Source organism: Melospiza georgiana, chromosome 22 (assembly GCF_028018845.1).
Source record: "Melospiza georgiana isolate bMelGeo1 chromosome 22, bMelGeo1.pri, whole genome shotgun sequence".
Classification (NCBI taxonomy): domain Eukaryota; kingdom Metazoa; phylum Chordata; class Aves; order Passeriformes; family Passerellidae; genus Melospiza; species Melospiza georgiana.
The window spans coordinates 11308907-11321286 of NC_080451.1; the positions used below are offsets into that span (position 1 = coordinate 11308907).

At 43.7% G+C, this 12380-nt stretch overlaps 1 protein-coding gene across 3 annotated transcripts in view; it reads right to left on the reverse strand.

Moving 5' to 3' along the window:
• Positions 1–12380, reverse strand: part of DVL1 (dishevelled segment polarity protein 1) — a 48628-nt gene that overhangs the window by 18179 nt on the left and 18069 nt on the right. For all 3 annotated transcript variants that reach the window (XM_058039209.1, XM_058039208.1, XM_058039211.1), the window contains exons 3-5: positions 10583–10704; positions 7957–8069; positions 3144–3282 (exon numbers count right to left, since the gene is read on the reverse strand). In XM_058039209.1, coding sequence (XP_057895192.1) covers positions 3144–3282; positions 7957–8069; positions 10583–10704 — 374 coding nt within the window. The remainder of the gene's footprint in view (positions 1–3143; positions 3283–7956; positions 8070–10582; positions 10705–12380) is intronic.

Sequence of the window (12380 nt, forward strand, 5' to 3'; positions counted from 1 at the left end):
CCCTTCCCTCTGTTTTCCTGCCTCAGAGCCTCCTCTCTGACAGCCTCCCCACAAAGCACCACAACCCACCAGAGTCCAGGAGCCAAACTGAGCCCTCAGACCCCAGGGGATGTGTTCACCAGGGACCAAACTGACCCCTCTGTGTCCACACTGATGTGTCCCTCATGGACCAAACTGACCCCTCTGTGTCCATCAGGAACCAAACTGACCCCTCTGTGTCCACCAGGGACCAAACTGACCCCTCTGTGTCCACACTGATGTGTCCCTCATGGACCAAACTGATCCCTCTGTGTCCACCAGGGACCAAACTGACCCCTCTGTGTCCATCAGGAACCAAACTGACCCCTCTGTGTCCACACTGATGTGTCCCTCAGGGACCAAACTGACCCCTCTGTCCCCACACTGATGTGTCCACCAGGAACCAAACTGACTTCTCTGTCCCCAGGGGATGTGTCCACCAGGGACCAAACTGACCCCTCAGACCCCTCTGTCCCCAAGCTGGAGTGTCCCTCAGGAACCAAAGTGAGCCCTCAGACCCCTCAATCCCTAGGGGATGTGTCCACCAGGGACCAAACTCCAAACTGTCCCCTCAGACCCCTCTGTCCCCAGGGGATGTGTCCATCAGGAACCAAACTCCAAACTTTCTCCTCAGACCCTCTGTCCCCGCACTGGTGTGTCCATCAGGGACCAAACTCACCCCTCAGACCCCAGAGGATGTGTCCATCAGCTGTTAGAAACCAAACTGACCCTTCAGACCCCTCTGTCCCCAGGGGATGTGTCCCTCAGGAGCCAAACTCACCCCTCTGATCCCTCCTCTGTCCCCAGGCTGGTGCCTCCAGCAGCTCTGGAACCTTCTCCATTTGCTCTTTGCCTGATTTGCCTCTACAGAAAACTTCTCCCTGCCAGCACCAAGTCTCCTGTGCCTGAGAACATCATCATCACCCCCGGAACACGGCAGCATACCTTGGAGCATTCCTGCAGTGGTTCTTCCTGACTAGCTGGCCTGGCAGCTCCTCCTGTGCCAAAAACTCCTGCCCAGCCTCCAGAGGGAAAGGCAGGAGCAGCAGCTTCCAAGAATCTCTTTCTTCTCAGGTCAGACTCAGGAAGTTTTATTATTATTTTATTCATACTGTGAGATTTCGCTGGGTCTGCTCTAATGTGGCCACCCTGAGCTAATCCTGCCCCACTGCATTGCTGGCTGCCATGGAAATTATTCATTTATTTACAAGAAACACAAATCACCTGCAGGGTTTTGTTGTTGTGGGCTCCAGGTTTTGGGGGAGGGCTCAAAGCCCTGAAAAGCTTTGGGTGCATTCAGGGTTAAGGACCATTCCTCCATGCAGGGAAATATCCAGAAAAGTGCTTTTTTGTATCTCATCATTGAATGGTTTGGGTTGGAAGGGGCCTTAAACTCATCTTATTCCAACACCTGCCATGTGCAGGGACACTCTGCACTTCACTGGGAGTGCAAAATAAATTCTTGAAACTAATTCAGGACTAAATCTCTCAGCCTTTAATCAGAATTGTGAGGTCTTTAAACCCTGACCAGCTGCAAGACCCAACAGATCCACCAAGATCCAAAAGCTGATCATGTTTGTAAGCACATCAAGGGGTTCAGGATCTCCAGGAGTAGTTGCTTTTTGCTGTTTTTATTAAAAATCTCATGGTTTTATCAAAATTACCACGTCCTGCCTTATTTGTTCTAGCTGCAGATCACTGTGACCCACCAGAGATCTGTCACCCTGTTGTCCTCTGACAAATCCATGCTGGATTTTCAGAGTCCACTGGGATGAACAACAGCTCTAGAGCCAGTGGCCAGGAAAATGAAGAATATTCCAGAGAATGTGGCCAGGAAAATGAAAGAAAATACTTTAGATTTGTTTTACATCCATGAAAAGAAATATTTTAAATCCATGAAATGTATTGGCTTAAAGACTTCTTAAAGAAAAACAAAAACATCTTTAGATATAACAAAGATGTCTTGAAATGAGAGGTATTTTTCAAGTAGGGAATAATTCACACACTCTGCCTACACAAAAAGAAAGAAATAATGAAGAAGCCACAAATCCATGGCAGCCTTTGCAACAGCATTAACTTTGATGAATTCCTGAACTGCTCATAGGTCTCAGAGTAGAGTATACAATTACCCAGGTATTCCTCTATAATTGAGCTCCAGTAAAGTGCACACTTATTAGGAACCTCTGCTGACAGTATTTTGTTTTAATAGTCATACCACTCCTTTATAAATAGGTAGGCAGAGTGCTTTGATCTGGAAATGTGGCCATTGTTGCTATGAAAAGGAGAGAAGCAGAGCTTTTCTTTCAACTGAAGCAGTGGTTTGGACCAAATAACAGAGGTAAAGACTTCTTAAAGAAAAACAAAAATATCTTTAGATGTAACTTATAGGTATAATTCATAGAATTATATATTTGGCCCAGACCCTCGACCCAAAAACTGAGCAGTGATTCCACACAGAGATGGCACTGATGAACAACCTGTGCTCAAAGTGATGCCTCAGGCTTTGGCATTTCTGTTTTTCAGATTCTGTACTGATGCCTCAGGTTTTGGCTTTTCTATTTTTCACATTCTGTGCTGCTTTAGTGGGTGGGTCTGGGCTTCATACTGTGGGATGGTGAGCTCTGTGCACAGAGCAGGGAGACAAAACAATTCCTGCTCCAGCTGGGCACCAAGGACAAATGATCCAAATCTCAGCCCAGGAGCACAAACAGCGTGGGCTGGAGAGAGAAAAACAAGGATGGGACTGCATGGGCTAAAGCTGGAATTGGACAATTCACTCCAAGATGCAAACGGAGCAGAACTGATCAAAGTGAGAGACCCCGTGCCCGGCCGTGGATTTTGGGACCATTTTGGTTCATCCTGGGTACAGCCCTGGCTGAGCTCCTGTGCTGCCCAAGGTGGATCCATTGAGGAGAAACTTTTCATAAACCCCTACTTTATTCTTCATCTAGTCTCTGTTCTTTCTCAAGGTATCAAAATCACTAAAGAAATGAAAGGAAAAAAAAACAAAAAAAAACCAACCCAAAAAAACCAAACCCCCCCACCAAAAAAAAAAAAAAAAAAAAAAAAAAAAAAAAAGAGGAGCCCAAGAGGTGCCCAGCGCTGTGTCCCTGGCAGGGCTGTACCTGCTGGTGTTGTCATCATCCTCAGAGTCGATGAAGCTGCTGGACTCCAGTTCACTGCTCAGCATGGTGGAGGAGCTGTCGTAGCCAGGGGGATGCTCCCGGTGCCTGTCCAGCTTGGGGTGCCCATTGATCCTGGGGGCTGCAGGGCACAGGAAAGGAGTGTTACAGACCAGGGGGGTATTGCAGATATTTTTGCCCCTGATGCAGTAGAGGAAATGATGAGGAGGATTCCCTTGATATCAGAAGGTTAATTAATTACTTTTTTTTACTATATTATACTACAGTATGTTTATATAATATTACATACAATATGATATTATATTATATCATATCATATTATATTTACTATAATAGACTGTTACAGCCCAGGGGGATATCATAGATATTTTTGCCCATGATGAAGTAGAGTAAATGATGAGGAGGATTCCATTGATATCAGAAGGTTAATTAATTACTTTATTATACTATATTATTCCATATTATATTAGTGTAGTATACATTATGTATTATCGTATATTATATATACTATACTATTTATTTATTATGAACATATATATGAATATATATATATATATATATATATATATATATATATATATATATATATATATATATATAAAAAATATATTATTCTATATTATATTACACTATATTCCATTACATCTAAACTGAATTTGCCAAGCATTCAACTGCACTCATCTGGTGACTATCACCCAACAGTCCCCACACATGCAACTGGCCCTGACAGGCCAATGAAACAAAACTCCATCCCCCTGGGTAAACAATCTCCATCTTGCATTCTAATTTTGCACAAACACAGGCACAGCAAATGAGATAAGAACTGGTTTTCTTTGCTCTGAGGTTTAGAGAATATGAATCCCAGAAATACTCTTGGGAAGTTGTGCCTTGCTCTTCTCTGTGAAGAGAAATGTGGCTACAGTGGGGTTGTGGCACCACAGCAGGAGATGTAGGAGAGGTTTTACAGTGAATTCTTTGAGCCAGAGAGAAGTTTGAGAAGAGGATCCATGTTTATCCCCTGAAAGAATTTCCTACCAAGGTTGACATAGAAACCAAGAAAGAAAAAGGATAATTAATTGTCACTGAAGGGGTATTGAGGACAGACAAAGTGGTATCAGAAGGTCTGAAAAGCACTTTATTATTAGTCATCCTGCCTTATGGGCGCATTCCTGTGCCCTGACTTGCCTTGGGACTGAAGTTCTTTGGATCCTCACACAGCCCCAGTCCCTCCACCCCAGTCAGGCCCAACATGCCCACCCCAGCTGTTTTGCAGTCCCAGCCCTCCTGCAGTCATAAATCACAGTTAAAACTCCACATATTGCAGCAGCCAGGGGAAATCTGCAGCTGCTCCTCTTCCCAAACATTTGGGGATCTGTGAGCCTGCCCACATGAAGGGTTCTCACTGGCTGCTCAAGAGTTAAACTGACCCCACAGCAAAGTGGGTGTTGAAACCTCAGCATCGACATTGACATCTGCAGACTTGTCAGGAACCCAGCAGCAGCTATAAAACATTCCTCAACATCCAAAAAAACCATCCTGTCCCTTAATTACCTACCTAATTAGAGCTCCCGCAGTCCCCTTTCCCACTCCTGCTCACCAAACTGACATGGCAGCTTTGTTCCTCCCAGCCGGGGGTCCCCAGCACATGTGCCAGGCAGACCTCCCACCACCCCAATTAAGATCCTCGATCTACTTTCACTTAGTAAGAACTTTGTCAACCTCCCAAAGCAATGAGGACATTTGTTGGGAGCTCTGACATCTTGATGTTTTTTTTTTCCAGATCGGTTTTCCTCGAGGTTTTCTTGATGTTTGTATCTGCAGTGTCACACAGCTCCAAAAAAGGAGTTTTATTCCATTCCTCAAGGCACCATCTTTGTGGGGATTATTTTGAAATCAGAGAATATAAAAGCACAGATGGAGATTAATTGTCTGTGCACTTAAAACAGGAATGCAATTTATGGGAAAGGGGTGGAAGAACTTAGGGATACCCCAAATCCTTTTGCATTTTCAGTGGGAAGAGGTGTGAAAACACTGTCAGATCACCCAGGTGTGTCCCACACCCTCCAGCTGCAGCTGCAATCAATATTTATCACTCTGTGTGTGGAATTCAGCAAAATCAGCTTTTTTGGGGTGAGTAACCCTGCAGAAATGAAGGGAAATATTCAGGCAGCTGTGCTGAACAACCCACCTGTGGTACCACACTGCTCATTATCCCTGGAGAATCTGGGGAATTCTCATCACCCCAACTCCAAACCAAACCTCTGCAAGGATCTTGCTGCACTTCAAAGCTGGCAATGTTTTCCAGTAAAATTAGGAAGCAATTTTTGTAAATTAAAATGGAGAGAAGCACAAAAAAATCTTTGTTTAGTGTTGGGGTTTTCCCAACCTTCATTCTGTGGAACCTCTCAATTCCAGTGCTCTGAGCTCAGCCTGTTTGACCTGTTCAGGTTCCAGCTTAGTGTTTCTGTTCCCAAATGGCACCTTCACACCTTTTCTCACTTCACCTGTTTGAAATGAAGGCTGCAACACCCTGCTCCTGCTTTCTTGTGGAACAAGAACTGCCTTCCCTTGAGGGAACCCAGGAAAATCCTCTTTGCCAGGGTGGGTGATTCTTTGTACCAAACACTTCCAAATTGTCCAGCTGGGGTGAGCTGTTCCTGTGCCTCTGGAATAAATCCTCTGGCACAAAGCTGTGAGTAACACAGAGCTGCAGGAGATCCCTCTGCCAAGCATCAGGGCTGTCATTTGGGCATTTCAAACGAGTCCCTGCAGGAGCACATCAAACACTCTCGCTGCATTTCAGGGAGGATTTTCCCAGCACACAGCAGCTGGATCCAGGTGTCACAGCCCTTTCCCCATCCTTGTCCCCCTTCTCCAAAGGCTGTTGCCCCATTTTACATCCACACAAGACTTGCAGGTGCAAGAAAAGAGTGACCCCGTGATCATTCTTATGAAAAGGGCTTAAAATCCTTCCCAGGTTTTGGGTATTTCACTTCTTTCAGTGCAATCCAGGACACAGAGCTGAACTGTGCATTTTAGATTTGCTTTCCACTGAAAACAACACACTCCTGGTGTTGTTATTGTACTGGATGTTGTTGTTGCTAAATTTAATACTGTTATGACAACAGAAACACCATGGACATTGAATAATGTCTTAAAGCAGCTCTCCTTGCTCTATGCACACTAACAGAACTCACCTGCTGCAGGCAGAAGGCCTAAATTCAGAGAAAAGTAATGTTTGTGACTGTAGTAAGGTTCTTGCGTGGGCTTTGGTAAAAGGAGGGAAACTAATCCCATTTCCTTCTCAAGGGAAATGCATGAATGGGTTTCTGACCACTACAATGCTCACACAATTCCATCCACCAACACCAGCTCTTATGCCAAAAATATCCAGAGCAAAACATGCCCTGGCACTGATTTCATGCTTAAAACAACTCCCCTTTTCACATTCTTCCTGTAACAAGTTTTTAATCAACACTGTGAGAGGATTCTGCCTCTTTCTGTCAGTTTCCAAAGGAATATGCAGTCAGGATCATGCACAGACAGCTCTGCTCCTCCCACTGAGGGATTTCCATTCACTCCTCATCAGTGACCCTCTGGAAGGGTTAAACGAACAGAATCCCTCAGTAGAAATCTGATTTCTAACTGGAGGCAAATGCTTTGGTGGGTGGAGCTGTGAATAAAAGCTGTGATGGCATTTCTTGGGCCCAAGTATTCCAAATTCTGCACCATTTTAAACACAATGGGTGGCACCTATTAATTCTTAATTAAGCCTGGAAATTCTTGTCTGGCAATGAATGAAAAACCCAAGCTTCCTTTGATGTACAGACCAGAGGCAAGAGATGGAGTTCTGCATTTTATACGTGCACTTTGGGTGCATTTAGGTATAAAAAAAGATCTTCAGAGCCTCTGTTACACCAGCAGAAAACACCACAGCTGATCCAAACCTTGAGAAATCAACAGCCAAGCCATTCATCTTCTCATGCTACACAAAGTTCTGCACATTGTCAAAAACAATCTCTCTGCCACTTCACTGTGGAGTGTTTCTGGCAAAAACGATGAGCTTCAAAGAGTTTCAGAGCAATTATCAAATTATTGCATTAAAATAATAATGAAGACTCCCTGAAAGCTGGCAGGAATGCAGCCAGGAGTCTTTGGGGAGGAGGAGGAGCGTCACTGTGATATTTTCTGAAAAATCCCTTCACCAGGATTTCTTCTCCTGGGAAGCTGAGAAGCCTCAGAGAAAAAAAGTAAATAATAATTATCTGATTGCTTCTCCTGTGTTTGCTGCTTTGGGATGTGGCTGGAGATCCTTTACCAACAGGTGCATGTTTTATTGGTTTCATTGAATTGTTTTTAATTAATGATCAATCACCATCACCTGTGTCAGACTTTGAGGAGTCAGCAATGAGTTTTTATTATTCATTCTTGCTAAACCTTCTGTCTGTACCCTTTCTGTATTCTTTAGTATAGTTTTAGTATAGTATAATATAGTATAGCATAATATCATATAACATAACATCATTAATATAAGAGAATATGTAATATAAAATAAAATATTATATAATATAAAATAAAAGAGTATATAAGAGAATAGAATAGAATATAGAATAGAGAATAGACTATATCATATCATATGTTATTTAACATCATATCATAATAAATCAGCCTTCTGAGAACACAGAGTCAGATTCTCTTCTCTCACCTCATCCTGGGGACCCTCACAAACCCCACAGAGGAGCTGCTGCTCTGGGAGCCGTGAGGAAGATGAGGGAGGGGAGGATGAGGCACTCACCATCCTCGTGGCTCTCGCGGTTCCTGCGCCGGTGCCGCTCACGCCGATGGCTGAGCACGGACTCGGTTCCTGTCTCGTTGTCCAGGCCATCCCTGCTGCTGGCAGCGTTGGGGCTGGCACAGAGCACAGGGGGACAATCACTGCGTTATTCTGCTGGTCCCCTTCCCACCCAGGCAGCTCCAGCCAGGAGCAGCTTGGGGCAGAGGGGACAGAACTGCTGAGGGTGAGCGCTGCACACTGGCCCAGGCTGATGGGACACCCCAAAAACACCTCAGGGGGGAAAGAGAACCTAAAAACACCTCAAGGGGGAAAAGAGAACCCAAAAAACACCTGAGAGTGAAAAGACAACCCAAAACCACCTGAGAGGTGAAAAATAAAAAAAACAAAACCACCTGAGGGGTGAAAAGAGAACCCCAAAGCACCTGAGGGTGAAGCTATTTCCCCATTTCAGAACTCCTGCCCACCCCCCTCCCTGAGCACAGATGTGATGGGTGACGTGCCCACCACAGCCATGAGGACATCAAGGCTGTCCTTCAGGAAAACATCTGGGGGCACATTTTAATCCCTACCAAGGGAACATATTTTACTCCCTACCAAAATGCCAGGGGTATTTCAGTGCTGCCACACAGATTTTTTAACATTTCTTGTTGAGTGCAGCACAGCTGGCAAAGGGAAGAGGTGACATGCATGTGGCTCAGGTCACTCTTGTCCATCCCAGCAGCTCCATCTGCTGACTCCTGCTCAGGATCCTCACTCAAACCAGCCTCTAAAATGGGATTTACACCATTAAAAAGGGTGCAAAAATAAAAAAAAAAAAAAGCTGCCTTTTCCCCCAGTGCTGAGCCAAATAATTTATTAAATAAATTAATTATTAAATTAAATTCTTTAATAATTATTAAATTTTTTTATATAACATAAATATCATACATTACATTATATGTAATATATTATATATTACATTGTATAATACATAACATGTAATATATAATATATATTTTATAATATATAAATGTTCTATCTAATTAATTATTTCTATATATATTGATTTCATTCAATGGTGAAGCAAAAATTGAAGGGGAAAAAACCAAAAAAAACAAAGCAGGAGGACCAGTAGGGCATTAGACCCACAAACCTCGTGCCTAACTATCAGCTAATTATCTTTTTAAACAAAGCTGGTGCTTGCAGCTGTGCCAGGCAGGTTTAGGCCAGGAAAGACAAAAGCCTGGTTTTATTTTCTGGCCAGATCAGAACACAGGAGGGCAGCACAGCCCTATCAAGGCACTGCCAGGATTTCCCAGCATTTCTTGTCCGCTAAAAGGTTTATTTTAAAAAGACTCATAACATTGAGAGCTCTTCCAGGCAACATCCATCCCCAAAAAAAAAAAAAATTGAAAAAAAGGCAAATCCAGGCCATATTTCCTTCTCCAAACACAGCCTAAGAGCACAAGGCTCTGCTTTAAATCCCCCTGGTGGAAAGAGGAATTTTTTCCTGGTGGAAATTCCCTGGAAAATGAAGATATCTAAGGATCAGGAAGAGGAAATAAGAATATCAAAGCAGATATTCCCAGCCACAGCTGAGGCTGGCAGCCTCTGGATGGCCATGGAATTGTAATTATTATTCCTGGTGGAAATTCTCCCTGCTGCCAGCAGCCTTCAGCTGCCTCTGCAGCCTCCCTAATCACACAGAACACACTAATCACTGCAAAAAGCATTTTGGGCTCCCTCCCTACTTAACTCACCCACAACAGGCTGGAAAATGAGATATTTTGGATAAATATTTCACTCTCCACAATGACAGAGGGTTTTCAGTCCCATCTCCCTTTTAACTCGTCAATATTTGAGTTTTATGATCACAACAACAAACAGCTGGATTGCAGCAGGAAGGGAAATGAGGGTGAGAAATAGATGGGAAAGATAATTTGATAAATCAATGGGAATTACTGGAATGATGGGGGCTGAGAAAATGAGATATTTTGGATAAATATTTCATATGAAATAAATATTCACTGTAACAATGACAGGGGGCTTTCAGTCCCATCCCCCTTTTAATTCCTCAATATTTAATTTTTATTACCACAACAACAAACAGCTGGCTTGCAGCAGGAAGGGAAATGAGGGCGAGAGATAGGAATGAGAATTTCACAAACAAATGTAAATTACTGGAATGATGGGGGCTGGAAAAATGAGGTATTTTGGATAAATATTCACTCTATCAATGACAGGGTTTTTTCAGTCCCATCCCCCTTTAAATTCCTCAATATTTAATTTTTATAAAAATCAAACAGTTGCCTTGCAGCAGGAAGGGAAATGAGGGTGAGAAATAGATGGAATAAATCAATAATAAATCAATGAGAATTTCGGTTTACTGGAATGATGTGGGCCAGGAAAATGAGATATTTTGGACAAATATCTCATATTGGATAAATATTTTAGATAAATATTTCACTCTAAGAATGAAAGGGGTTTTTCAGGCCCCTTTTTATTCCTCGATATTTGATTTTTATAACCACAGAAACAAACAGCTGGCTTGGAGCAGGAAGGGAAATGAGGCTGAGAAATAGATGGGAATGAGAATTTGATAAATCAATTTGCTAAAGGAGAATCTGATGAATAAATTGGGGCTTACTGGAAGGAGGGGGGCCGGGAGTCTCCGATGCCTCCTGTCCTCTCCAGGGCTGGGGGCAGCTCCACGTGGCTCTCGGTGCATTGGGAGCCTGTGTCAGAGTGGGAGCTCTCAGCCAGGACCAGCTGCCAACAGAAAAAAAAAACAAAAAAAAAAAACAGAATTACACAAAATTACATCCTCAAAATCCCACCAGCTTCTCCAAGTGTACAGCCAAATTTCCAGGATCTGAGGGGAAGTGCAGGGATTCCTGCCAAACCTGCAGAAAAACAGGTTAAATTCAGCTTAAATTCAGGTTCCACGTGAAAACATCAGTCTGGATAGGCACAGAATTCCTGCAAGCACCAGGAATTCTTCTGTGGTGTACTTGGGAATTATCCTAAATCCCTTATCTCAAATCTCATCTGGCGAAATATTGATTAATTTATCAGCAGCAAAAGTACAATATTGAAACTCCCACTGAGGAACAGCAGCAGCTCTTGGTGTATCTCTGAGCTCAGGGAGAGCCTCGTGAGGGACTGATCCCAGGTGATGCCTCAGGTTTTGGCTTTTCTATTTTTCACATTCTGTGCTGCTTTAGTGGGTGGGTCTGGGCTTCATACTGTGGGATGGTGAGCTCTGTGCACAGAGCAGGGAGACAAAACAATTCCTGCTCCAGCTGGGCACCAAGGACAAATGATCCAAATCTCAGCCCAGGAGCACAAACAGCGTGGGCTGGAGAGAGAAAAACAAGGATTGGACTGCATGGGCTAAAGCTGGAATTGGACAATTCACTCCAAGATGCCAGTGGACTAAAACATTTTTTGTGACTGATCATCCATTTTTTGGGACCATTTTGGTTCATTCTGGGTTCATTTTGGGGACCATTTTGGTTCATCTTGGTGCAGCCCTGGCTGGGCTCTTGTGCTGCCCAAGGTGGATCCATTGAGGAGAAACTTGTCATAAATCCCTGCTTTATTCTTTAACTCTGCTCTAGCTCAGCCTTCCCAAGGCATCCCAGTGACTAAAGAAATAGCCAAAAGAGCCATTTATATTTTTGACAGCAACTTCCCAACAGCCACATTCATCTCTGAGCTGGAAATAATTATTTCCCATCAAGTCAGAGGCAGCTCAAATCCTAAGTCAAAGCTTCCGAGCTGTGCCCCATTATCCACACAAGGCTGCTCCCAAAGGAGCAATTGCAGAACTGGAATTGCAAAAAAATTCCTGTGCTCCACCAGGAATTCCCTCAAAGGCACCAGGACTCCCCAGCTCTGCTAAAACCTCATCAGCAAAAGGATTTTATTTGAGCAAGGAGAAATTGTCCGTGCTGAGATGAGGCTTGGGATGAGTGAGGGTTTATATAAACTGCGAAGAGACTGGCCCTGAAATCAGCTCATTTCATCCAAGATTCTGCTCCAGGGGATTTTTATTCCCTGCTTCAGCACTGAGCATTTTTATTTTTTCATTTCCCTGCCCTGAAGCTCCTGTGCTGCCCTTGTCAAATGGTTCTGCCCCACCACGGAGTTCATTATAATTGCAAATAGAGGCTAGAAAAAGCTGATGTACAAACAGGACAAGAATTATCTGCTGGCACCCAGATAATGGGGAGGAAAAAGCAGGGAAAACCTCCCAGAAAGCAGTGACATCACTGCCAGCCAATGGGGAACTGCACATTCTCAGCAGCCAGGCAAGGAATTGTTCCCAGATGTTGCAAATCCTTCCAAAAAAACAGGGATAACAGAGCTGGCAGCAGTCACAAACCAATTCCTGCCACACTCCCAGCTTCCACCATTCCACTTTTCCCCAAGAGAACAGAAAA